The following is a 27,267-nucleotide window of genomic DNA, read 5'->3' on the forward strand; positions in this document are numbered from 1 at the left end:
CGATATACTTCTCGGCATATTGAGGTGGTCGATAATTTGTTTTAACAGGCAAGAAATGAGCGGGTCTTGGTAAGACGATCCCACAATTAGCCCAAATCGAATCATGTCCTTTTGGGGTAGTGGGGCAAACCCATGATAAAATCCATACTGATATCGTCCCACTTCCAACTAGGGACTGATAAGGGTTGCAACATACCGGCAGGTTTCATGTGAATGGCTTTCACTCGACAACATGTGTCACATCTGACAACATAAGCTGTAATTTCTTTCTTCATTTTGGTCCACCAATAGCGAGATCTTAATTCTAGATACATCTTACTACTTCCGGGATGGATAGATAGCTTAGAAAGGTGAGCTTCATCCATGAGTTTATTCCTAAGCTCTCGATCCTTGGGAACCACAAGACGATTATCAAACCACAACATGCCCTGTTCATCCACTTTAAAGTGTTGAGACGGCTTTTCTTTTATTTTCTCTTTGATGTGGAATATCCCCTTGTCAGTTTTCTGGCCTTCTATTATCTTACTTTCCAAATAGCAACTAATCTGAATACTATGTAACACAGCAGGATGCATTAGATCGAACCCATTTTTAAGTAATGGCTGCACATTTAAATAATGTGACTTTCTGCTCAAAGCATCTGCCACTACATTGGCTTTACTAGGATGATATTGCACATTCAAGTTGTAATCCTTTATCAATTCCAACCATCTGCGCTGTTTCATGTTTAGTTCTGGTTGGATAAAGATATACTTAAGACTCTTGTGATCCGTGAAAATATTGCACACATTACCAAGTAGATAATGCCTCCAAATTTTTAGGGCGTGCATAACTGCAGCAAGTTCAAGATCATGTGTTGGATAGTTGACCTCGTGCTTCCTCAATTGACATGATGCATAAGCAATGACTCTCCTTTCTTGCATAAGAACACAACCCAATCCAGTCTTCGATGCATCGCAAAACACATCAAATGGTTTCTCGATATCTGGTTGTGCTAGAACAGGAGCAGTGGTCAACAGTTTCCACAAAGTGTGGAAAGCTGCTTCACACTCCTCTGTCCACACAAACTTGTGATCCTTCTGTAGGAGACTCATCATCGGTTTGGCAATCTTCGAGAAATCTGGTATGAAGCGACGGTAATAACCGGCTAGTCCTAAGAAACTTCTAATCTCAGGGACTGTGGTCGGTGCTTTCCAATTCATAACTTCTTGCACCTTACTTGGATCGACTGAAACTCCATTCTCTGACAGAATGTGACTAAGGAAAGGAACTTCCTTCAACCAGAATTCGCATTTGCTAAACTTAGCATACAATTGATGATCTCTAAGTCTGGTCAAGACAGTTCTCAGATGCTCTTCATGATCTTTCTCGTTCTCGGAGTACACCAGAATGTCATCGATGAACACTATCACAAATTTATCCAATTCTGGCATGAAAACTGTATTCATCAAAAACATAAAGTATGCAGGAGCATTCGTCAAGCCAAAGGACATGACAAGATACTCATACAACCCATATCTGGTGGAAAATGCTGTTTTCGGTATATCCTGTGGCCTAATCTTAATCTGATGATAACCGGATCTCAAATCTATTTTTGAGAACACCTTGGCCTTGGATAATTGGTCAAACAGAACATCAATATGTGGTAAGGGATATTTATTCTTGACGGTCACAGCATTGAGTGGCCTATAATCTACGCACATTCTCAACGTGCCCTCTTTCTTCTTTTTCACAAACAAAGCGGGACATCCCTATTCAGACTTGCTTGGCCGAATAAACCCTTTTTTAATAATTCTTCTAATTGCTTCTTCAGCTCAGCTAACTCATCTGGAGGCATCCGATAGGGTCTCCTTGAAATCAGAGCTGTTCCGGGGACTAGCTCAATTCCAAACTCAATCTCCCTATCTAGTGGAAGACCAGGTAGCTCATCCGGGAATACATCCGGGAATTCACATACTACCGGAATCTGATGAATAGGAATGACTGCTGTAGCACAGGTAACACTTATCAGGTTTGTTCTCCGAGGCAATGGTACTTGGAAAGTACCCTCACCCAGGGGATCCTTAAGGGTAAGTACTCGACTTTCAGTGTCTATGACTGCTCCCCAATCCTTCATCCAATTCATCCCTATAATGACATCCAAGACTAACCTAGGCATAACTATCAAGTTCACTCAGAACTTCCTGCTACCTAATTCAAGGGTTGCCCCTTGAACCATCTGGTTGGTCAAAACATCAGCCCCTGCTGAGCTTATACGGTACCCATAACCCAATTCTGTGTATCGTTGTCCATGTTTCTGTGCAAATGCTTGACTCATAAAAGAATGCGATGATCCAGAATCAAATAGAACAACTACAGGGTTTTCATTGACAGGAAACTTACCAGCAGTGACGGGCTCTCCCTTAGGAATTTCATCCACTGTTGTACTATGCACTCTAGCATTATAAGTCTGCTGCTTCTTCTTGGGCGGGTACGGGCAAAACCTCGAGAAATGGCCGGGTTGATCGCAGTTATAGCAGGGTCCTCTCACTATCTCGGTAGATCCCACAGCTCCCTTGGAACTGCCTTGTACCGCAGTTGCGGCTGCTTTGTTGGGTTGTACTGCCATCTTGTACAGCTTTTGAGGTCCACGGAAATTCTAACTTCTTGGCTGAGGTGGCCGAAACCTAGCGCCAGGTGCCGATGGGTGATATGGGGGATGACCTCCCATAGGGGCTCTAGCTTGAGACGGCCCACCTTCAAAGGCTCTCTTACGTGTCTTGGCTGCGATGCTGGCGTTGTTATTCTTCTCCTGCTTCAGACAGTCACTGATGAAGTCATTGAATCTGATGCGGTTGTTGGTACCAACATGCTTCATCATTTTTGGATTGAGACCCCTCTTAAAACTAGCTATCCTTTTAGCATCTGTGTCAACCATGTTGGGAGCATAGCGACACAAGTTGTTGAAGGCATGCAGGTATTGCGTCATGGTTTTGGTGCCCTGGTTCAACGCCAAAAACTCTCCCAACTTCATCTCGGTCAGCCCTGGTGGAATATAGGCTCCACGGAAGGCCTCAGCAAACTCTCTCCAAGAAATCTGAGCATTTGGAGGGAAGGTAGTGCGATGGTGCTTCCACCACATTCCCGCCGGTCCTTGCAATTGAAGTGCAGCATACTCTATTTTTAGAACCTCCATCATCCTCAACACACGGAATTTATCTTCCATCGTGTTGATCCATTCCTCAGCATCGAGTGGCTCTGTCGCTTCCTTGAATACTGGCGGCCTGGTGTCCATGAAATCTTACCTTGATTGTTACCACGTTGAACGTTGTTGGCGATGGTTCGAAGAAGATCCTCCATGTTCTTCTGGGATTGTTCCACGTTGCGCTGACTCCCGAGTAGCTGTGCGAGGAACATCTCAAGGGTAAACGGGGGAGGAGGTGGCAAATGCGGTTCGTGGGGAGGTTCATTGCCATTGCCGTGGTTTCCACCACCACCACCACCATCGGTCCCCGCACTATTAGCACCGGGCTCAGCGGCCTCATACGTGGTTCGGCGAGTGTTTGTCATCTGCATATTTCAGCAACAAGTAACGATTGAGTGAAGCTGTAATAATTGCGAGTGAAGGAAAAATTTATGTCGTACTGAATTTACTGGAGAGAATAAACTCATACAATAAAACAGAGGCACAACAATCGCATCCCAATTAAAACAACAGCACTTAATCGAATTACTTCAACGGCAAACATCACGTCCATACAATCACATTGCCATCATACATACACTGGACTTTTTATGCGTTCAGATATCGCATTCGAAAATCAAGTTCCAACCACATGCCAAGTCTCATACGTTCGAAGCAACATACGATAGATTACATGCCAACAAAAGAAATGCCATCGTGACGAGACCTAGATACTAGTGCAAGGCAACTAGCCTACTCCTTGGGGCCATCATCAGGATCGGAGACGTCACCATCACCCCCAGGTGAAACTGCAGGCTCGTCCTCGTTGTCGTTGTCAACGTCCATGCCAGCGGCGACTGGTGGAGCATATGGGCCAACCCCATTGTAGAGCGCGTGAAACTCCTCATGCAAGTAGCCGTTGTATTCCTCTAGCTCATCGACCCTCTGCAGCAGAAGGTTTCTTGTGTTTCAGGCTTCATTCCTTTCCTGAACCAGCTGTCCAATCATGCGGTCTGCATTGTTGTTGGCTTGAGTCAACGTATGCACTCGCTGCATAGCTCTATCACCTCTCTCAACCGCCTGATCTCTCTGTAAGTTCATATCAGCCAACTGCTCCTGCAAGCTAGCTATAGCACGTGCCTATCTCTTCTTCTGCTTCTTCCCTTTTAGCTTATCCTCACTACGCAAACTAGTCAAAGTCCAGTAGGTACTCTCGAGACCCTCATATGCTCTGATGGCAGCAAACATAGCACTCATTGCCTGGTTGTCGCTAACCTGTCCTTCAGCTGGACCTCTGACCAATGCAATTCCTTGAGGCTGAACCCAAATGGCATCACGAGGATCATCCCTAGGAAAAGTACCAGCTAGAGCTGTAGCAAGCTCACTGGGAAATCTGCTCATAATGTCCCTGATGACACGGAAGGCTGCTCCCTCTGCACCCTCAGCTGGAGTGCGACCCTCAAACTCCAAATGCCAACCATCCCAATCTGGAGCATCACCGAGAGCAGGAACCATGATCTCCACTACTGCGAGTCCATCCTCTGCTAACTGGCTCTCATTCCAAGAGTACACCGGCTCTTGACCCTCTGGGTACCCCACATCATGGAGCACTCTCCAAAGCAAAGTCGGCATGCCAAACTCGCTCAAGAAGGTGTCCATGGTGCGGTGCTCCCTCAGGGCCAACAGACGTTGAGGTGCTCTTCCGCCAGTGGACTTATGGGCGATCTGCTTCATGCGGGCCATCTGTAGCAAAAGTTCTTTCATTACCTCGGGGAAACATATTTTAGGTGATACAACTTTTATCAAAAGGAGATAATCAATTTATAAGGGGAGGAATGCCTGACATGAATGAAATGCATAAGTAACATGATGTATGTACGTGTCGTACGTTCTCACAAACTTAGGAAATAAATAATTTCTAACGACGAATTCGGTGGCATACAACGATCTCTCAATACGTAGCTAATACGTTCTACACGATAGCATTGTTATGTACCTGCAGAAGATTCATTTCAGCCCAAATTTCCAATGAATGCATAAAAGCAGTAAAGTTTTATCTACACGCTCTACACGAATATCTAGATACGTGTACAACGGTAGTAACTACCTGAACCATCGTCCTACTGACGGCATCGCCTCAATAGACGGAAGACCCATACATGAGATACCTTTGTAAAATATGCGTAGAACACGTAATTACTCTAGTATCATATAAGCATTCACCCTAGATCGGCGGTGTATCTGATCATGCTCTCACAACTCACACTTACCGACGCATAGAGGCAAATGATCCATTCATTACCACTCAAACAAGTGGCACTCATACAATAGCACGCCGTATGAGCGACGAAAGAGAAATATGATGCAAGAACCCCAAGTCAGTACTTAATTAAGCCACCTAAAGTCCTTAACTAGGCATAAAGGATATGCTCACTGGCACACTTTATAGTTTTAAAATCACGTTTTCTAAATGCCTTTTTGTTTTAAATACACTTGTGAACAGTAACACGCTAAACCATGCTCTGATACCAGCTGTAACAGAACCGACCAATTATACAAAATTAAGTAAGAAAATCATCCGCTAGGGCAGACGATTTAGCAAACTTAAGCCCGTATAACCCGGTAGTCCGTGAAATCGTGAAGGATTTCAAACTAACTTCCATTCCAGCCAAGATCGTAATAAGTTTAGCGGTCACCATCATATATTATAGAAAAGTTCACAGTCTCAGATACATCAGAGTTTCAACATAGTTATTACAAAACCAGTTCGAATAAAAGTAGCAGAAGTCATTTGTTCAAACCACACACACTCACGCGGAGTTTTAATATAGTGCCAGCGAATGATCATCTCCAACAAAAGCATCAGACGAGACGTAAGGAATGACCATGCCCATGGTCCTAAGCATCACTCATCGCAGGATAAAGGCAGTTGATACAGTAGCCGTAATACATCTGCCCATCTGCAACAAGTAGGAATAAAACCCTGAGTACGAGAAGGTACTCAGCTAGACTTACCCGACATAACCGAAAATAAGCGACACCAAGGATTATGAAGGGCTTTATAGTAGGGTAGCTGACTCATTTGCAAAAAGAAGCATTTTTAGCATTTCAAGAACTTCTCGAAAAGCTTTATTGCCAAGTTAATTATTATTAACCTATCGACTAGATTTGCACCTATACTAGAGTAAACAAGTGATTAAGCAGATAATGATAACCAATGATCATTAAACAACTTCCATACTGTCATATTCATTATAACTGTCCAAGTGTTCCATAACAATTACTATGATGAAGTAACTCAAGTCAAGTGCTCACTATCCAGGAGCGATGGCGATTCGAATCGATTCCTAACCAGCTGGTGATTTATTCCTTACACAAACCTCACTCACCCGCTAAAGTGAGATATTGATCACCGAGTCAACTTCCCAGGAAATCTCGAGTTTGCCAGGAACCACATGTACCCGGGGGCCGACCGACTGCACTTTGGTCTTATCATCCCGCCCCCGTGTCCTACCACACCTGCTCCGGCACAGTGCGTTGCGGGCAATCTACTCGGCCCGAAAAATCTCCTAGCTTCGCGGTCGGAAGGTACTTTATCCGGCCAGCTAAATGTAAGGCATGTGTTCAACATGACTCAAGGCCCAACAACGGTCGGTCCTTAATCGACACAGACAGAAAACACTACAGTCCGAAACTCTGCAAGTCTCCGTCCGGTCTCAATTTCATTTAACACTTAGTTATACCATGACTTCATAGTCATCCAAGCAGATCCAGGTAACCACCTATAGCTCGCAGGTGACAGAAAATCACCCGACTTCTACCGGTCTAAGCTAGCTAAGCAATGACTCGACTGCGGATACCAGGGTAACAAGGATATAGTATAACAAAGGTAAACAAGGTATAATGCAGCAACGGTTGCAAACAACTCCTGAACGTAATGCATCAATTAAAGTAAAGCATTTAATTAAATGATTGCAAACCAGGAGAAAATGCTCCAGGGCTTGCCTCTCTCGAAGGAGCTCGGACGGTGATCGGGGCACTCCGGAAATTCCTCAACGCCCTCCTCGTCGGCTTCTGGCACTTCCTGCGGCTGCACCTCGAACTGCTCCTCGGGCTCCTCGGGTATGATGACTGGGTTCTCGGTTTGCGATCCTATATGATGCAATGCGCGTAAGTGATTATGCAAATGGTGCATCGAAGGAGATGAATGCAATGGATATGTTTAAATGCAAGGTAGTCAACATCATCCAAGAAACTATACTACAAGCACATGTCATCTACTGCATTCTCTTCTACTACTAATATGTTAAGTCAACATATCTTATGAAATGCCTCAAAGATACACCAAAGCTATTATTATTAACTAACTTTGTATTAAAGAGGATTATTTTATTTCCTTTTTAATTAGGGCTACAACAGCAATCTCTATTTCTGGTGCTTATAAAAATCTGAGAAAATTACAATAGCATGGTACTACTCTAAGTAGACTACCATCAGATTTTCATGATATTTGAATAAGTGGATTAGCCTACACAAAAATCACAAACTATGGCATGATTTTGTACATAAAAATACTTTGAACTGTGAAAAGTGTCAAACAATAGAATTAATATTTTTCCTAGGTTCTTCATAGCATACAATGACTGTACAAAAATTATCACATGCATGTTCTATACAAAATTTGTTCTCTAGCAAAAATAACAAAAATCAGCCATTAAAGGTACTTGAACTACACCTCAAAATTTTCCCACAGCACATGCATGAAACATATTTTTCCTAGGAAGTACATGGCATAAGAAGATTAACAAACTTGGAATCATATTTTTCTGAAGCCTATAGATTTTTCTACACATTTTTCAAGTTATTAGCAATATACATGATTAAATAAAATCCTACAGAAAAGTATCCCAAAAATGACATACAATAATTTTCCCAAGTAGATCTGATGATAAGGAACCTAGCAAAATTTGTTTCAACAAATTTGGAGCGAATTTGAGCACCCAAACATTTTTCAAACCATTTCAGATTTCAAATAATAAAGAATAAATGAAAACAATTCATTTAAGCAATACTGGGCCGGCCCGTGGGGAACAGCTGGCCCATGGCCACTTCTGGCCTGCGTGGTCCGAGCGAAAGGGGAGCGCGGTGGCCTGGTAGGGCTTCGGCCCACGGCCGCTTTGCCTGGCCGGCCCGGCTAGCTGGCGGAGGTAGAGGCCATCGCCGGTGTGCACGCTGGCGCGGCGGCGCGGCTCGGCCAGCGGCCGGCGGCCATTGTCGGCCGGGCCAGGGCATGCGAGCGAGCGCAGGAGGTTCGCGAGGCATTGGCGAATGCGAGCAGGCAGCTAAGCAGGGCAGAGAAGGGGAGGAAGGGGACGTTCCACGGCGGCCGATCATGGTGGCGCCATGGCCGACGGCGGCGAAGCTTGGAACAAGCGCTACCTTGGCTCAAACGACGGCACAACCGCGAGCACCAGGTGTCGAAGAGCGAGGCGGAGCTGCGGGCGGGAGGAATCGGGAAATGAGGCGCGGGAGGAGGAGCAAATCGCCGGCGGAGCGACTGCGGCGCTCGGTGGCGAAGCTCTCTACGCGCGGGAGGAGCTGCTGCGGCTGGCTGAGTGGGGAGTGCTACGCTCGGACAGCTTGAATGCGAAGCTGCGGTGGCATGATATCGTCGAGGCGTGCGTGCTTGCGGGGGCCACGGGACGCCACCCGGCCGGCGTCGCCGGCATGCGCTCGCCACGCGGCGCGGCGTGTCTGACGCGGTCGGGCGCGGCGCGCGGGTGAAGAAGACAGCGCGCGGGAGGACTGGGCCACGGTGATCGAGCTGGGCCGAGGCAAAGACGGGGATGCGGGGCGGATGCTGGGCCGGCTTCAACAGGCGGGCCAGAAGCGAGGCGGCGGCCCGCGAAGGAGAAAAATCTTTTTTCCAAATATATTTTCAAGGAATTTTTAAATGCCATCTTTCAAATATTATTTTGAGCAAGAAAATGACCTCTTTTGAAAATGCACCAAAAATGAAAGTTGTTTAGAATTTAATTCTCTACAACTTTGCTTTTGAGACCAATGTCCAATTCTTGATAGATTTTGAATTATAACATCGAAGTCCACGTTTAGCTCAAAACCCTAATTTTTGAAATTTATTTTTGAAGCCAAATTTTGAATTAGTTTGAATACAAACATTGCTCCAAAAATTGAACTGAACATTGCTAGATGATTTACAATAGTAGCCAAACATGTTTTACTAACCTAGCAAGAAAATTTAGGGCAAAACAATTCTTAAACAGGTGTATGCAGCATTCAGGTTTCACACATGTTTCAGATGTTTCAAAGCAATGTTTCAATTGTTATTCACATGATTAAGCATGTATGATTTGGATGCTTGATGATGCATGATATGCGTGATTTGCAGTGCCTAAATGCAGGCAGAACACCGGAGTGTTACAGAATATGACACCTTCATTGTGAACTACAATATGCAGCCTGAAAGATGGGGCATAGAAAGGCTCATCTCAATGTGTGCTCAAGAGGAGGAGATGATAAAGTCCTCACAGGGTGAATCCGCTCATCTTGTGAAGGATAACAAAAGAAAGAACTTTAATGGCAAGAATCCTAAACCACAAGGAAAACCTAAGTGGGATAAGGAAAAGGCCTCTTCCTCCAATTCACAAGGAAAGAAACCCTAGGATTCTGAGAATCAACAGTACAATCCCTATGGTGGAGCTAAAAAAGATCAATGCAAGCACTGCTTCAAGAAAGGACACTACAAGAGGGATTGTCCAGACTTCCTGAAATCTCTGCTAAAGAGAGGTGATGAATTTATTACATTTGTAGATGAATCCCTGTATTTATATTATGCAAAATCCACTCATGGATTGACTCAGGAGCAACTACTCATGTTGCAAATTCTTTACAGGGACTAAGTGGGACGAGAACGCTGCAAAGAGGAGAAATAATGATTAAAGTTGCAAATGGAGTGTAAGCCAATGTTGAAGCCATTGGAGATTTTGCTTTAGAATTGAATAATGGTTTTGTACTTAAACTTAAAGAAGTACTTTATGTTCCCTCTTTGCAAAGAAATTTGATAAGTGTTTCAAAACTTGATGATGATGGATTTGATTGCCATTTTGGTAATGGCAAATGTAAGATATTTGTTGATAATAAATGTGTTGGTCTTGTCTTCCAACAAGACAAGCTTTATTTATTATCTCTTGCTGAGAATGTGAACAATGCATGTGATAAGAATATGAATGATTCCCCATCTACGAATGTAAGTAAGAAGCGGAAGAGAATTGATAATGTCTCTTCGAAATTATGGCATTGTCGCTTGGGCCATATTTCGAGGGGGGAATAGAATGATTGGTTAAGGAATCAATTCTCCCGCACTTAGAATTTTTAGATTTAGAACAATGTGTTGATTGCATTAAAGGAAAGTATGTCAAGAAAATAAAGAAAGATGCCAAACGAAGCACAGGAACTTTAGAAATAATCCACATAGATATTTGTGGTCCATTTCCTATGAAAAGTGTGGATGGTTATGATTCGTTTATAACATTCACAGACGATTACTCTCGTTATGGCTATATTTATCCAATCAAAGAAAGATCGGAAACGTTGGATAAATTCAAGATATTTAAAGTTGAGGTTGAAAATCAGCACAATAAGAAAATCAAGATAGTACGATCAGACCGAGGTGGAGAGTACTATGGGCGACATATCCCATATGGCTAAATTCCTGGACCGTTTGCAAAGTTTCTATAAGAAAATGGCATAGTTGCTCAGTACTCCACACCGGGGGAGCCTCAGCAGAATGGAGTGGCCGAAAGACGTAACCGTATCTTAATGGATATGGTAAGAAGCATGATAAGTTACTCCACATTACCGATTAGTTTATGGATGGAGGCGCTGAAAACCGCCATTCATATACTTAATCGTGTACCAAGCAAGTCGGTGCCTAAAACACCATATGAATTGTGGACAGGAAGGGAACCCTCACTCAACCATTTGCGTGTGTGGGGCTGTCCAGCCGAGGCAAAAGTTTTCAACCCGAACATAGGAAAGTTAGACTCTAAGACAGTCAGTTGTCATTTTATTGGCTATCCAGAAAGATCGAAAGGATATCGCTTCTATTGTCCCGACAGACATACGAAGATTATAGAAACAAGACATGCTGTGTTCTTGGAGGATAACATGATCAAGGGGAGCATGGTAGCACGAGAAATCAGCCTATAGGAAAAGCAGGTACATGTACCCACTCCGATGGTTGAAGAACCATTCTTCACGCTACTTGTTGCTGTTGCACCGATAGTGCAGGACACTGTAGTGCCAACACCTATTGCAAGTTCTCCCGTGGCGACAATGAATGAACATGAGGAACCTGTCCTTGAGGAACCTATCCTTGAGGAACCTATAGAACCAAATGTTGCACATGAGGAAGAACAACAACAACCCAATGTGGAACAAGTGCCAGAGGCACCTAGAAGGTCTCAAAGAATAGGAAGATCAGCTATTACTGATGACTGAAGTTTATGAAACAGAAGAATTTCAGATGGGGGATGATCCCACCTCATTTGAAGAAGCCATGAGAAGTGACCACTCATCAAAGTGGCTTAAGGCCATGGAAGATGAATTGAAATCAATGAGTACCAATAAAGTTTGGGACTTAGAAAATATTCCTAAAGGAGCCAAAACAGTAGGCTGTAAAATGGGTCTACAAAACGAAATATGACTCCCAAAGGAATATAGAAAGATTTAAAGTGCGACTTATGGCAAAAGGCTTCACGCAAAGAGAAGGGATTGATTACAATGAGACGTCTTCTCCAGTCTCATGTAAAGATTCTTTCAGAATTATAATGGTACTTGTAGCCCCACTATGATTTGGAGTTACATCAAATGGATGTAAAGACGACTTTTCTAAACGGGGATTTGGAAGAAAATGTTTATATGGCACAACCAAAAGGTTTTGTCGTAAAAGGAAAGAAAAATATGGGATGCCGCCTGAAGAAATCAATCTACGGATTGAAGCAAGCTTCAAGACAGTGGTATTTGAAGTTTGATAGAACGATAAAAGGTTTTGGGTTTAAAGAAAATGTTGAGGACAATTGCGTTTATGCAAAGTTCAAGAATGGAAAGTACATATTCCTAATTTTGTATGTGGATGATATCTTACTTGCTAGTAGTGATATCAATCTACTAATAGAAATGAAGAAATTATTGTCCTCAAACTTTGATATGAAAGATCTCGGTGAGGCCTCATTCGTTTTGGGAGTAGAGATTCACCGAGACAGGAGAAAGGGGGTTCTAGGATTATCGCAAAAGGCATACATAGAAAAGGTCCTGAAGAAATTTAGTATGCATGCGTGCAGTCCTTCACCTGCTCCTATAGTCAAGGGCGATAGATTTGGAGAACATCAGTGTCCCAAGAACTAATATGAAATTGACCAAATGAAAGCGGTACCGTATGCTTCAGCTGTTGGAAGTTTACAATATGCTCAAGTGTGTACACACCCTGACCTAGCTTTTGTTACCGGGTTACTTGGCAGATATCAAAAGAATCCAGGAATTGAACATTGGAATTTAGTGAAGAAAGTCCTGTGTTATTTGCAGGGTATGAAAGGCCTCATGCTTACATATAGAAGATCTGATTCCTTATAGATAGAGGGATATTCAAATTCTGATTATGCGGGAGAAGAAAGAAAATCCACGTCAGGATATATATTTACTCTCGCAAGAGGGGCTATATCGTGGAAAAGCTCCAAACAAACCGTAACTGCATTCTCGATAATGTATGCCGAGTTTGTAGCATGCTATGAGGCAATGGGGTAGGTGAATTGGCTGAAGAAATTCATACTCGGATTGAAAGTGATTGATAATATAAATGAACCACTGAGATTGTATTGTGATAACAATCCAGCTATACAGTATGCTCACAACAATAGGTCAAGTGGTACTGCCAAACACATTGACATAAAGTACTATGTTGTGAAAGATAAAGTTCATGATCATATAATAAATCTTGAGCATATAAGTACAGAGAAAATGCTCGCGGATCCGCTCATAAAGGGCTTACCACCCAATGTGTTCAGAGAACACGTAGCCGGCATGGGTTTAAGGGAAAGCCTATGATTCCCAAACATACGAAGGGCCCAAAGAAAGTTTACATTTCAAAACGGAGAAGTGTATTTTGGCTGTTAGTCTAACGGCACTAATTGCTGTGACGATGGGACAGTTCTATGCACTAATCTGTGATGAAATAGGATGAAAGCAAGAAAAATATGAATCGAAAGTTTTGAGTAGGAATTAAAGAACAAAGAAAGTGATGAGAGATCAAGGGGGAGAATGTTGGATTGATCTCCCACGCCATTAGGCCCAACGGCCTTTGGGCCTTGTTCTCGCGCCCTGATCGGGGGCGCCCAACCCTACATGGTTGGTGGGCCCCCGTCGCACAGCACTATAAAGGAAAGGTGGGGGTCGGAGCTCGCGGTACGAGGTTCACCGAGCCGCCAGACACCCCACCGACATCCTAACCCTAACCCGATCTTGAGAAGGGGCGCTGCCAGCGACGGGAAGCACCACCGATACCGGCAACGCCACCCTGATGCACACGCCGCCGCCAAGGACGTCACTGCACCGACTCCTTCTCCGATGGCGCCAGCGAATGAGACCGCGGCCGCCGCTGCTTCCACCACCGTCGGCGCCACTACTTCGACCGTCGTCGGAGCGACTGCGCCGACCGCCGCCACTGCTCCAGCTCCCGCCTTCGATGGTCTGCAAGCTCTCACTCCTCTTCTCTCTGCCTCTTTGTAGATCGTGTATTAGGATCTTTGATTACTGGAGAACATGTACCCCTACTTCACTGTGTACCCGATCTGTTGAACTTGACTCGATTGAGTCCTACGAAATTCTACATCGTGAACTCTTGCGCGGATGTCTCTCTCACATACATAAACTCCATACGGTATCCATGCAATATTATTATCTAATTACAAGGGACTCCATTATAGCTCATGTTAAACCAGTTAGCACGAAAATCTACTCATGTGTCTTTTGTTCATGGCTCGGTCGAGTGAGCTCTCTGATAATATGGCCTATTGACATTATATCTGTTTACATCTATGATATTGTATACTCTAAAAAGTTGTGAGTTAATGAACAAAGACAATCTTATTTAACTAAAAAACATCGTAGCCTAGATCTTGAAATCCTGCTTTGTCCTCTCTAATCCACTAATAAATAACCTAAAAATGAATCCAGTAATAAATAACCTCAAAATCAGTTGCAGTTGACAATACAGTGGATGAAGATTAGCGGATTAGCATTGAGGAGGACGGTAGAAATAATCAGCCAAAGAAGATGGCGATGTTCATATCAAATAGAAAAAGAAAGGGCTATTTCAATTAATTAGAGCAACTTCAATGTCAAACCGTAGTTCTATGTCCCGACGTCTACATCCGCATGGAGTTTCGACATCAGTATGAAAAGTGTTTTTCGTAGACAGAGACAAATAAGCTCCTCGCAGAAAGAGCGACTGTTTTATCCAACAAAAGGTGAAAGCTATTGTTGAAGAACACATAATGTGGCCAAAGCAGGGTTGGATCATGTGTTTTCTTCGGATCATGAGCAAGTGCAAAACTCTCACGAAGAGAAGATGAAAGTGAGTTCCTATAGAGAGAAATTGCGGGACTAGCAATTAATTAATTTATTATTTATACGCAAGTATTAGCAGTTTATACTGAATAGTGGGACCGCAGTCGCAGTGGAAGGGCAAGCTCGACTCAACAGCTGCGTCGTCGACGGTCGACACGTAGAGAGAGGTCCACTGCGGCAATCCAACGCCAACGCCAACGCAGCGCGCTGAAGTCAGAGGACAGGACAGGATAGGACAGGAGTCGTCGGGAGGTGCTGCCCGCAGTTGCCTTGCTGTTTCCTCTTCCTCGTCTCTCGCCTAGCACGAACAGATCCATCCAGGCCTCGTTCACTTTGAAAAAAATAAATAAACCCAATGAATAATACCATTTTTGTCTTATTTAGTAAATATTGTCCAATCATAGAACAACTAGGCTAAAAAAATTCATCTCGTGATTTTCAACTAAACTGTATAATTAATTATTTTTTTTACCTACATTTAATACTCCATGCAAGTAGCTAAAAATTGATGTGACGAAGAGAGAGTGAAAAAACTTGAAATTTGAATGGCATCTAAACAAGGCCCCCAATACTCCAATCCAAGCACGCCGATCCAACCACGAAGCCATGGACGCCGGCGATGACTGGCGCGCCCAGCTCCAGCCCGCGGCGCGCGGCAGGATCGTGAACAAGATGTACGCCCACTCCCCTTTCTTCATGCCTCCTTCCTCCTTCCCCGCCACCCTCACACTTTAATCAGACGCATATCTTGCATTCAGAGTACTGACTCTGAGGAAGCATCTGCCGGTATCAGTGCCAGAGGGGCTGGTTGAGCTTCAAAGAATTGCCGTGCGATTTGAAGACAAGGTGTATGCTGCAGCCACTAGGTGCCTTAACCTAACTCTGCTTCTACTTTCCGCTCAGCGCTCAGCATGAGTGGGTGGGTGGGTGCATCAATCATAGTTTCTACATTCTCGCACGAAAAAAAAGGAAAAAAATGCAAACCTAGAAAAAAACATGGAAAAGAGCCATCTATGAACAATCTGCTACCAGGATTTTAGGCTAATTTTTACATGCCTGTAGCATTTCCTTTTCTCATCATGTTAGCATAAGTCGATAATATGCATGCTTACTGTGCTAATCATACTAGGGCATGCAGGAGGAAAATATTGACCCTGCACTTAAAAAAACTTATCAATGTGAAACTACAGCTCCAATCCTTGTTTTTGTATTTGTATCATTCAGAGTGATTACTTACGGAAGATTTCTCTCAAATTGCTGTCAATGGAGAGTTACACAAATACACAACAGAACCCCGGTCCAGGTACCATACACAATAAATCCAATATTACACTTTGTGCTATCTATATATTTATTTTTATTTTTTACTATAAAAAATAGACTATGAGTAAGATATTTGGGCCACTAGGGGAACGCGAGGGATGCATTTTTCTTCAAAATTTACATGTTATCTAGGTTGTTCCCAGCTTTCATAATCTGAGCATCTAACTTCCTTCAATTTTAAAATGGGCTTGTGGGGGCAGTTTTTTCCTAATCCTAAGAATGATGCCGTGAAATGGCAGTGTTCAGCCCATTCGCTTGGTTGAGGCAATGGGTTCCATTCTCAGCCTTGGATGAGACATTGTCTTTTCACAGCTGCCGTCCAAAATTTTCCTCTACACAAGCCTTTGTTCAACTTGAAGCCCTAAATTCCAAATTAATCGATGTGTGAAATTTACAAACGAAATGCATGTGCATGAAATTCAAGTCATGGTCTGTAGCAAACTAGATCAACTTAGGAGGAATCATAGGTATCCAGATTCTCCTTGATGATGACTCTAGATTAGGTGGGTTAGGTGTGCCTCCATATCATCAATGAACTTTGATAGGCTCAGTTCCTATGTCCAAGTCATGATCTCATAGGTTTTCTGGAATCTGGATTGTGTGGACACTGAACTGATGAGAAAACATGAGGTTGCTGTGAATGTCCAGTAGAATGACAATTTTATGGACTCTCTGAACAGGTCACATCCGGCAGGAGTAAGTGATCGCCCTGATTCCACTGTCAAAGGGGCATTGGGTACAGGTTGGCTCCAGAGGCGGACCTAGAATTGCAAAGCATTGATGTCACTACCATTGGTGTCATGTCTATGTCAATCGTTGCCTCTTATGTGTACAATAACTTACCATTGATTTTATATAAGCCATTGCTGTCAGATGACAGCAACATTAACACTCTGAATTCGCCCACATCCCTAACGTCCTGCTCAGGATTCAAAGTAACTTCCTTGCATGCTTAATTATGAAACTCTAGTACTCTATGTGCCTAATTAAGAAAAATCTTTAAGTTGTTTGTATCTAAATCTTTACCGTTTATTCATTGTCACTGTATCTCTATAGGGATTAATTTGCTGTTGCTAATTTCACAGACTCACAATTAAATGTTATTTGATGGTGTGTAAAGTGATGCACATGAACTGTAAATGGTTATACATGGCAATCAATTTTCATGGTGGATAATGGTGCCAGCAGGTAGTAGCAGCAAAGGGAAGAAGCAAAAGAAGTTGAGATGCCATTTCTGCAAAAAAGGTGGCCATTTTAAGAAGGATTGCTTGAAGAGAAAAATATGGTTTGAAAAAAAAAAGGTGTATACAATATTTTTCTGCATGCTTGGAAGTTAGAATCTACTCATTATAGGTCCTAGTAATAATACCTATTGGTTAGATTCTAGTGCTATTACTCATGTGTCAAATGTTGTGCAGGAGTTGCTATGATCCAACCCATAAGTGGACTAAAGCACATGAGAATAAAAATGAAGGCACTGTATTGAAGGGATCAGGACTCGCAGAGTAATCCATGTATATGTCTGTATGTCTGTGATTTGTACTTAAAGAGTGTATGTATGTTTTTCGAATGTAGCAGAAATCTTGTGTTTATGAGAAAGTTGGATGTACTAAGTTTTAAGGTTATGCATGTAGACGAGAGAATACATATTATTGTGGTCCCAGTACTTTAATTGATCAGTTATGCCATTTCAACCTTCATGATGTTTTTTCTAAAGCCATGCTGAACAAGTTATGAAAATAAGTGTGATGCACACAATGATATGCTTTCTTTTGGCACAAGTGATTAGGTAATAACATAACAAAATGAAGATTTTGTTGGCCGGCATGTATGTGGATTCACATTAAGGGCAAATAAGACCCCAAGAATATCGAAGCAACCATCTGCAAGGAGTTAATACAAGGTTCACATAAACTGTTACGATTGAACACACAAACCATTTTTGTCCATTTGACGTTCCTTTTTATTGGGGTGGTGAAAATATTAATTTCTCTTTATTGATGAATTCTCATGTTATTGTCTTACTTAGCCAAGGACATCTAAGGATTACCTGTAGCAAGTGAAGAGATTGGTTGATAGAAAGTTTTTGTTTCTACAAACATACTCCCTCCGCCCCACTTAACAAAGAATGTCATTCTCACTTTTCGAGAAGTCAAATTTTTTAAAACTTTGATCAATTACATATAAAAGAAAATTTATATTTATAATGCATAATTAGTATCATTAGATAAATCGCAGAATATATTTTTATAATAATTTTCTTTAGTGATACAAATGTTGCTAATATTTTTTCTATAAAGCTAGTCGAATTTAAGAAAGTTTGACCAGTACGCATATCATAACGTCATTCTTTTTGGGACTGAGGGAGTACACGCTTTGAATTAATTTATACTTTAGCCTCACCTACACAAACCAAGTAACCAACATACAGAAAAGAGTAACAAAAGTTTCAGGGTGCATCCCTTCATGGTAGTAGTAATATGTTCCGAATACAAACATTGTATATCAGCAAACACCGGTCCTGGACAAATCAACTTGAGCACAGTGCACTATCTAGAATTTTGAGACGATTAAATTTCCTAGGAATCTACCCAATATTGCATCTCAGTCTGTTCAATACTCTGTAGATATATCAGACCGACTACCACTTCCACTACAGCTGTTGTTTAGTCTCTTCCTCTTCTGTCAATGGGAACTGAACAAACGTGACGTAGATTCAGTCCCAGCACAAACCACACTTGAGCACAACAAAACTGCTAGCATGAAAAGTTCGACTGCTCTTGAACTTCACCAACTGTAGAGACAAACAAATCAGGTCTAATACAATTAGCATAGAAGCCAGTAATTCACAAGGTTACACAGCAAGCGTACCAGGAAGTTCTACTGCAAAGTTAGCTTGAGCATCAGCAGCCGAGTTATATTCCTGCAAAACAAACGAGGCAGCATGAATGTCAGGGGTATCATGGTTTAGCTACTGACATTTTTCCCTCTTTTTGTTTTGATAGAGAGGGACTCTCCGACCAACATTAAATTCAGTTAAAAGGGACTCTTGCAGAAAGTTATGTTTTACTGAAGGGGCTTTCAGATGGTCTTATCAATCCATAGAGAATTAGAGATGCCAATCTAAATGTTTATCAAATAAAAAAAATCGATACGTATTAGACAGATAGAGGAAATTGCTCCAATAAATATGTTAATTAGCAGTTGAGTACTTGACTCTGAGGCAACCTGAAGCAATCATGAACTGGCCATGCAGCGAACTTGTGTGTCACTTTTCACTACTTCAACCGCAAGAAAAAAATAGTGCCATGCTAATGCGCACGAAATAGTTGTTATGCAACACCCATACAGTGCCTGAATGGATTTTATTTTCAAGCACGCACGAGAGTTGTGTATCGTTATATTAAGATAGGAGTCTAAGAAGACTCATACAAGTAATTCCAGGTTATGCCATCTTTTTTGAGGGGCAGTTTCTGCCATGTGGTATCTTTTGAGAATTGATTATATGTGATGTCAACATAAAACCTTGCATGGCCAGCATAATGGTGCCAGTAGAATATGATATGGTGCAGCACATGAACATAACAAACTGCAAAGCTGGCTGGTCTAAGAGAAAATTGAACAAGGTCAGAAGACAGAGGAAAGAAGTGACACCTACCCTCAAAACATGCCTGATTTGAAATAAATGAAATGTCCAGCATAATGGTGCCAGTAGAATATGATATGGTGCAGCACATGAACATAGCAAACTGCAAAGCTGGCTGGTCTAAGAGAAAATTGAACAAGGTCAGAAGACAGAGGAAAGAAGTGACACCTACCCTCAAAACATGCCTGATTTGAAATAAATGAAATGTTCCCTTTAGCTCCTTAACTTTCTTGCACAAGCCAGCCATATTCTCATTCTTAGCACGCCAGAGATCTTGGACCTGCTCCAGAAAGCACAATGTGTTACTTTTGTCAAGAAAAAAAATTAACATCAGTACAATTTCCAGCTGCTCGAGACTCTCACCTGAAAGCTCTATAAACTAGGTTTCACAACATTTTTATGAAAAAACAGGTTTTTACCAGATTATGTATGCAGAGATTTTGAGATGAAGTCTTTATTTCAATGTGAGCTGATTTGAACAAGGGCTCTTTGAACGAAATGATAACAAGAATGAAGAAAATTGTATGGCAAAATCACATTCGAAGTGTTATTACCTTAGTGGAATTTGAAGTCAGAATGGATTGCACAGTGCTAAATCTCTATTGATAGTTCACAGTGGAACAAAGAACATATAAGCTACAAAATAACAAAGCTATCACCACTGACCTGGTTACAGATAAGCTTAGAATCGCCTTGAGCACGAATATACTTGAACCCTTTCTTGGCCGCATATGTCAGCCCTAGGATCAATGCACGATATTCAGCAGCGTTGTTGGTTGCAATACCCAGACCCTCACGTAGTTGAGCAATCTTCAGTAAATAAAGATCATAACACGGTAACCAGCTAGGTATGATAATTCAGTATAAATAGAACACATCAGTTTAGCTACCAGTTGGCTACATACCACAGAACCATCTATCCGCCTTATTATTGCTCCAGCACCAGCTTTCCCTGGATTTCCTTTAGAGGCACCATCAAATTCAAGAATACAAGAGAGCTGCAAAAAAAGGTCAAAACTGCTGATGAGCACAGGTTCATGTATCATCACAGCAAAGATAAGTTGAAAATATACATGTTAGTAACAAACCACAACTACAGAAACGAGCCAATAAACAATGCATAGAGTGCTGGTTGCATTATTCATACTCACATGACTATCAGGTAATTCCTGCTCATCAACTTTGGGATGCTTCTTTGATGGTGCAGTTTCCTTGAGAAAATGATTTTTTGGTGCGAGTAAATGAGATATATATAGAGGTCACTTTTGAATGGAAATGGATCACCTATTCACACTTATAGTGACAAAGAAAAAATGCTACTCACAATCTCGTGTGACCTTTTCAATGTAGAGGATGCACCTCCATCAGGTTGCTGAAACCACAAGTAGCACAGTGAACATCCCATGAGATGTTACGCCGAAAGTCAGGTAGTATAAAACTGAATATCATGTACAGAAATGACCAGCAATCAGATCCAACTAGTACATAAGATGCAACCCTAATTACATAAAAGCAAGCAAACGGTTGGTGGACGCTAACATTGTAGAATCTCCTCACAAAGCGTGGCTCTGAAGCAGCTGGAACTTACAATTACAAGCCCAGAGCATTGTTTGCGTTACCTGGAAAGGACAGGGAACTAGATCGTCGAACAATTCATCTCGTGCATCTGCTGCGTCAATGGCGTAGAGAGCGTTCCTTAACCCCCGCGCCGCGAGGTATTCCTCGGTGTCTTTACGCAGAGAGTAACCTTTGAAGACAGTGACAGAAGGGTCGCGAACCTAGCAGCAGCAGCAGCAGCAGCAGCAGCAGCGGTAGGGGCATGGTCAGCGACAGCAGGCCAGCAACGGAAGGAAAGTCACGGAAGGCAGAAGGCAGATACCGAATTGCCGACTTGAGCTTGGCATTCGCTGAGGGTCTTGTAGATGCCGATGACGTCCCCCTTGCGGACGACGTAGAAGGGTTCACCGGCGGGAGCCGAGTCCATTGGCGTCTTTGCGGCGGATCTCTTGGTGGAGCGCCGGGAGGAGGAGGAGAAGAAGCGCGTGGGCGGCTGTGGGAGTGGCGGCGGCGGCGGCACGGGAGGCCTGAGAGCCCAGAAGAGGGGGGTAGTGCCTCCTCCACGCCACTCTGGAAATCAGCAACCCACAGTGGAAAGAAGAGCAACTCCGAATCACCATTAGAGAGGCGGAGGAGAAGCACAGAAGACACAGAACGGTGGCTGGGACCGGAGGTGGGGCTTACCAACCGCCGCCGCGCAGGAGCACACGCAGGTGCTCTCCCCTTCCTCCCCGGTGGGGGAGATTTAACTTTTTACCATTACATTCTCAGCTAGCATCTCAACAGTTGCCGCTATATTTTTATCAACAAAGACGAAAAACAGATACAAAATACCACTTTTACTTACGTAACACGCTTTCCCTTGCGCCAGCAGGAATCCAAGTCATCGTACGGGCGTCAAATGTCTCTCTTGCCCGTGCTCTCTCCTTCTCCATCTCTTCCCCTCTGCCCACGCGGCTTGAGGTCGCAGACGCCGGCCAGGTACTCCATCAGGCTGGAGAAGGCCTGCACGCCTTCAAGCTCTGATTCCGAGCCACCTCTCCCTCTGTCGCTCCGCAATAGAGCACGAGTAGCACAGCCGGCGGCCAACTAGCCACTGAGAAGGTAAGGCCTTGCCAGCCACTGGACGCGCTCTTCGCGCCGTACGCGGACATCAAGGGCCTCCGCTTCGGCGCGCAGCTCGTCCACGTAGGCGCTCACCGTGCGCCGCGCCGTGCCGCTCGAGCTCCCGCACCTCCTCCGCGCCACCCCCACCCCCTCCTCGGCCACCGCAACACGCGAGTCCTCGAACCAACTTCGCCATCCTGGCGCACCACGTGTGGCACATGCTCACCCTGGGTCTAGGCACCAAGAACTCCAAGGCCGCCACCATGAAGGCCGCCGCGGACGCGGCGTGGCCGGGCGTCGCCCCGCTCGGCGACGTCGGACGCCGCCTCATCCGTGCAGCCCCGGGGAGCCCCAAGATGGCGCGCTTCAAGTTTCGAAAGGGTTGCGTCACCTTCTACGTCTACGTCGTCCGCACCACTGGCTCGTGCGGGTTCGCTCGTGTCGACGAGCTCCGCGCAGTCGTGGAGGCCGTCACCAGGCTCAAGGACTTCCTCGATGTGGACGCGGGAGCAGCAGAGCATGGTCGGCGGGGCGTGGCCCAGTAGCGCGGCCACAGCACGAGCCCTACACGCGAGTCCTCGGACCTAGAGCGGAGGAGGGCCCGCCGCGGCTTGCGTGGACAGGCGGCATCCCCGCGGCGTGTGCTGCCGAGGGTGGCCATGGACGGCTGAAAGGGTCGAGATGACGACTAGAGGGGGGGTGAATAGTCCTTTTTAAAATTAATTGCGTCGGCTAACCGAAATAAACGCGGAATTAAAACTATCGGTCTAGCCAAAACTACACCCCTCTATCTATGTTCACTAGCACCTTGCAAAGATACTAATCAAGCAACAAAGGTGCCGGGCTAGCTAGAGCTCACCTAACCAATTCTAGGAGCAAGATCACACAAACCTATGCCACTAGTACTTTAAGCAACAAGGAAGCTCCTACACATGCTAGTAAGCAAAAGCACAAAGTCAACTAAGCTCACTAGCAATGCCCAATAACAAGGCAACCAATGCCAAATTTGGAAGCGTAATTACTTAGCTACACAAACTAAGCAATGTGACTAATAAAGTTACACAAACCAAATTAGTCATGCAAGGGAGCTACTTCTATGCTACACAAGCAAGAAGGTAACTAGCAAGCTACACAAGCTAACTAATTACAAAAGCAACAACACAAGCTCAATGTATATGAATGTAATCGCAAGCTTATGTAACGGGGATGCAAACCAATGGGAAGAACAAGGTTGACACGATGATTTTTCTCCTAAGGTTCACGTGTTTGCCAACACGCTAATCTCCGTTGTGTCGACAGCTCACTTGGTGGTTCGGCGACTAATTGGCATCACCCGCCAAGCCCGCACGTCAGGCGCCGCAAAAACCTACCCCGGAAGTGAGGGTAGCTCAATGACACGCTTTACTAAAGTTGCTCTTCGCGGCTCCCGCGGGGCGAGCACAATGCCCCTCACAAGCTCTTCTCCGGAGCGCCGCACAAGCTTCTTGCGGGCTTCGACGGAGACCACCACCAAGCCGTCTAGGAGGTGGCAACCTCCAAGAGTAACAAGCACCACCGGCTTGCAACTCGATCACCTAGTGCCACTCGATGCAACTTCACGATGCAATCGCACTAGAATCGCTCACTCACACAATCGGATGATCACTATCAAGTATGTGTGAGATGGAGGGCTCCTAAGCACTCTCAAGCATGGACACAAAGTCCCCCAAGGTGCTCAGCACTAGCCATGGCCGAGACCCACTTCTGTTTATAGCCCCATGGGCTAAAGTAGCCGTTACCCCTTCACTAGGCAAAAGTCGGGCCGACTGGACGCTCCGGTCGTGTTGATCGGATGCTGGACTTCAGCGTCCGGTCGCCCGCTGATGGCCACATGTCCCGATCCCAACGATCACTTGACTTGATCGGACGTAGTAGCTTCAACTGACCGAACGTCGAGCCACCAGCGTCCGGTTGTTTCCAGTAAGGTACCGACCTTAACCGGACACGTCCGGTTGAACGTGATCGGACGCATCACCAGCGTCCGATCACTCTCCAGCAACACTGCTTCACTCGACAACAGGACCGGACACTACCTCCAGCGTCCGGTCACCTCTAGAGCCAGCGTCCGGTCACTTGACCGACGCTGCACTCTGTCTGCCACCACTGACCGGACGCAGGCACCCAGCGTCCGGTCACCACGTGACCAGCGTCCGGTCCACTCTGTGAGACCCTGTCTTTTCTATCTAGGGTTCTGGTGGCACCGTCGGACTGTCTGCACTCTACGGACGGACACTCCGCCGGTGGAGTACGAACCTTTCTCGCCTCCATTCCATCTTTGAGTTGATCCACATCAACTCCAACTTCATCTCTTTTGTAAATGTGCCAACACCACCAAGTGTACACCACCATGTGTATGTGTGTTAGCTTTTCACAATCATTTTCCAAAGGGTTAGCCACTCAACTTGCCACGCCACTCAATCTTAGTGATGATGCAAAGTTAGATCACTCGAGTGGCACTAGATGACCGATATGCAAATAAGTTTGCTCCTCTTGATAGTACAACCATCTATCCTAAACCCGGTCATAAACTTCTCTACACACCTATGACCGGTGAAATGAAATGCCCTAGGTTATACCTTTGCCTTGCGCATTCCATTCCATCTCCTCCAATGTCGATGCAACACATGCACCAACATAATCATCAATGATATGATCCACTTCATATCACCACGTGATCTTGTTGGTTCATCGATCTTGACCTCACTTGCTTTTCACCGTTGCCTTCGTCCATCGGCGCCAAGTCTTGCTCAAGCTTCACCGCCACGCGGTCCATCACTCCAAAGCCTTCGACTTGCCCTTCACGCTTGCAACCGGTCCATCAAGCCAAGTCTTGTCTTGATCTTCTCCACCTTGATCACATGACTCAATGTCATGTCTCATATGTATTTAAGCTCCTTCATCATCACATGTGTGAGCTTTACAACATCTCCAAGCCATTTTTACCTTTATGGCATATGTTGCTCACACACATGTACCTGTGGACTAATCACCTGTGTATCTCACATAAACACAATTAGTCTACCTAAGTTGTCACTTAATTACCAAAACCACACAAGGACCTTTCAACGGCTCTACGTGCTACGCGATCATGGAGTAGTCAGCACCAGGGGCAGCGCCGTCGACGACCCTGCGTGCTACGTGACCTCAGCTCCTACGTGGGCAACCAGGCAGAGTACCAGAAGACGTGGTCCTCCTCGTCGAGCTCACCTCTCGGGACGACACCATCATGTAGACTCTCACTAGGGTCGACTACGATGTTGACTTCCTCCTCTTGCAGATGCCGGAGCAGCTCGTTGAGATGGACATGGCGGAGGCCATGTCCTGGAGCACTTCGCCATGCATGGCTGGCCTGTGAGCGACGTGATGAGTACTGGGACTCGTGGCTTGGACGTCCACCTTAGCAAGGGCTTCAACGTTGCCGTCGTCACCACCATGACGAAGGACCATGGGCTAGTCACGGCGGAGTCCGTGTTCCTCGCCGCGCACGCTGTCTCATCAAGCTCCTCTTCACATGCCAGCGTGTGGGACTCACGGCGGTGCCCGTCGTGCCCTCTGACCTAGCTAGGTATGGAATCGGAGGCCCCACGCATGCGTACCTCCTATGCGTCATGTTGCAGGCCAGGCCGACGACCGCCGTCGCCGTCTCGATGTCATCCAGGAGAGCGCTGGGGAGGTCGGTGCACCGGGCGTGATAATGAAGGGTGATGAGAAGTTGTCGGGTAGGCCCCCGGCCTACTAGGGCCTGGATGCACGGCCCTACGATGTGTGCGGCCCCAAGGCGACGTGCCTCTACTGCCGCACGGACGTGGCATTCCACGGGCAGGAAGAAGGCGCCACAACGGAGGTGTTCTTCGCGGACTCCGACGTAGGTGTCTTGATCTTGCCGAGGTTCACCGCCAGCACCGTTGCCTAGCTATCAAGAACTAGCTTGATGGGATCACCTTCGTCTTTTGGTGCCGGAGAGCCTCTTCAGATGTTCTACCGTAGCCTATAGTTGGAGATCGGGGAGCGCCCATATGGCTTCCATGTTTCGGCCACCATGGCTTGCGTTGCATGGGGAGCTTTCTGGAGAGCAAAGGAAGGAGAAGTCATCCATAGCCATTGAATGCTTGATGGATGACTCAGATCTCAGTCAACCAGGGTCAATTGTGCGATCAACAAATAGCATGCTAGTCAGCAACGCTGAGTTGCAAAGAACGCCTTGTAGTTTTTCATTTTTGCGCTAGTGTACATGAAGAAGGGAGGGGTAGGAGGGACATTTTGCATGACTCGCAGGATCATATCCATGCTGGCGTGCGTGGCTGGCATGCCACGCAAGCAAATGTGGTAAATTTGTATCAGTTTTTCTATGTGCAGCTAAAAACGTAGTGGCAACCGTTAAGGTGCTATCTCAAGAGTGGCCATTTGATATAATGGTAAAAAGTTAATAATCCCTCCCAGTGGAGATGGGCAGACCAAGATGGCGATGAAGATAGGGTAGGCCGGGTAGACTACTGGGATGGGTTCTCTTTTAAGCCCACTAAGTGATGGGCCTTTTCTGTAAGAGAATATCCAAAGCCCATGACGTCTAGCGTGTTAGCTTTAACTTCGAGCTTTCTTTTTCTTTTTCCTTCTTGCCTTTCTTGGTCGCTCCTTCGCTGCACGGCACTTCTTGCTACAATTGCTCCTCTCCTTGTTATCAGAGAGGGGCCGGAGGAGGTGCTCCCTCTCCTTCGTCGACCAGCAGATCGATCAAAGTCAGCAATCGAATCCGAAAAAGAGCAAGAGAGGCGCCCGAGTCAAAGCCATG

The 27,267-nt window shown here is 45.0% G+C and overlaps 1 protein-coding gene and 2 pseudogenes across 1 annotated transcript in view; 2 read left to right on the forward strand and 1 right to left on the reverse strand.

Moving 5' to 3' along the window:
- Positions 1-15,071: 15,071 nt before the first annotated feature.
- Positions 15,072-27,267, forward strand: part of LOC136498953 (mediator of RNA polymerase II transcription subunit 15a-like) — a 99,883-nt gene continuing 87,687 nt past the window's right edge. Inside the window, exons 1-2 of the mRNA XM_066494652.1 lie at positions 15,072-15,123; positions 15,372-15,480. Of these exons, the coding sequence (XP_066350749.1) occupies positions 15,413-15,480 (68 nt within the window). The 5' untranslated portion in view covers positions 15,072-15,123; positions 15,372-15,412. The remainder of the gene's footprint in view (positions 15,124-15,371; positions 15,481-27,267) is intronic.
- On the reverse strand, positions 18,514-22,043 carry LOC136501052 (uncharacterized; annotated as a pseudogene).
- LOC136501891 (uncharacterized) lies at positions 22,234-22,984 on the forward strand (annotated as a pseudogene).

Source organism: Miscanthus floridulus, chromosome 13, assembly GCF_019320115.1.
Source record: "Miscanthus floridulus cultivar M001 chromosome 13, ASM1932011v1, whole genome shotgun sequence".
Classification (NCBI taxonomy): domain Eukaryota; kingdom Viridiplantae; phylum Streptophyta; class Magnoliopsida; order Poales; family Poaceae; genus Miscanthus; species Miscanthus floridulus.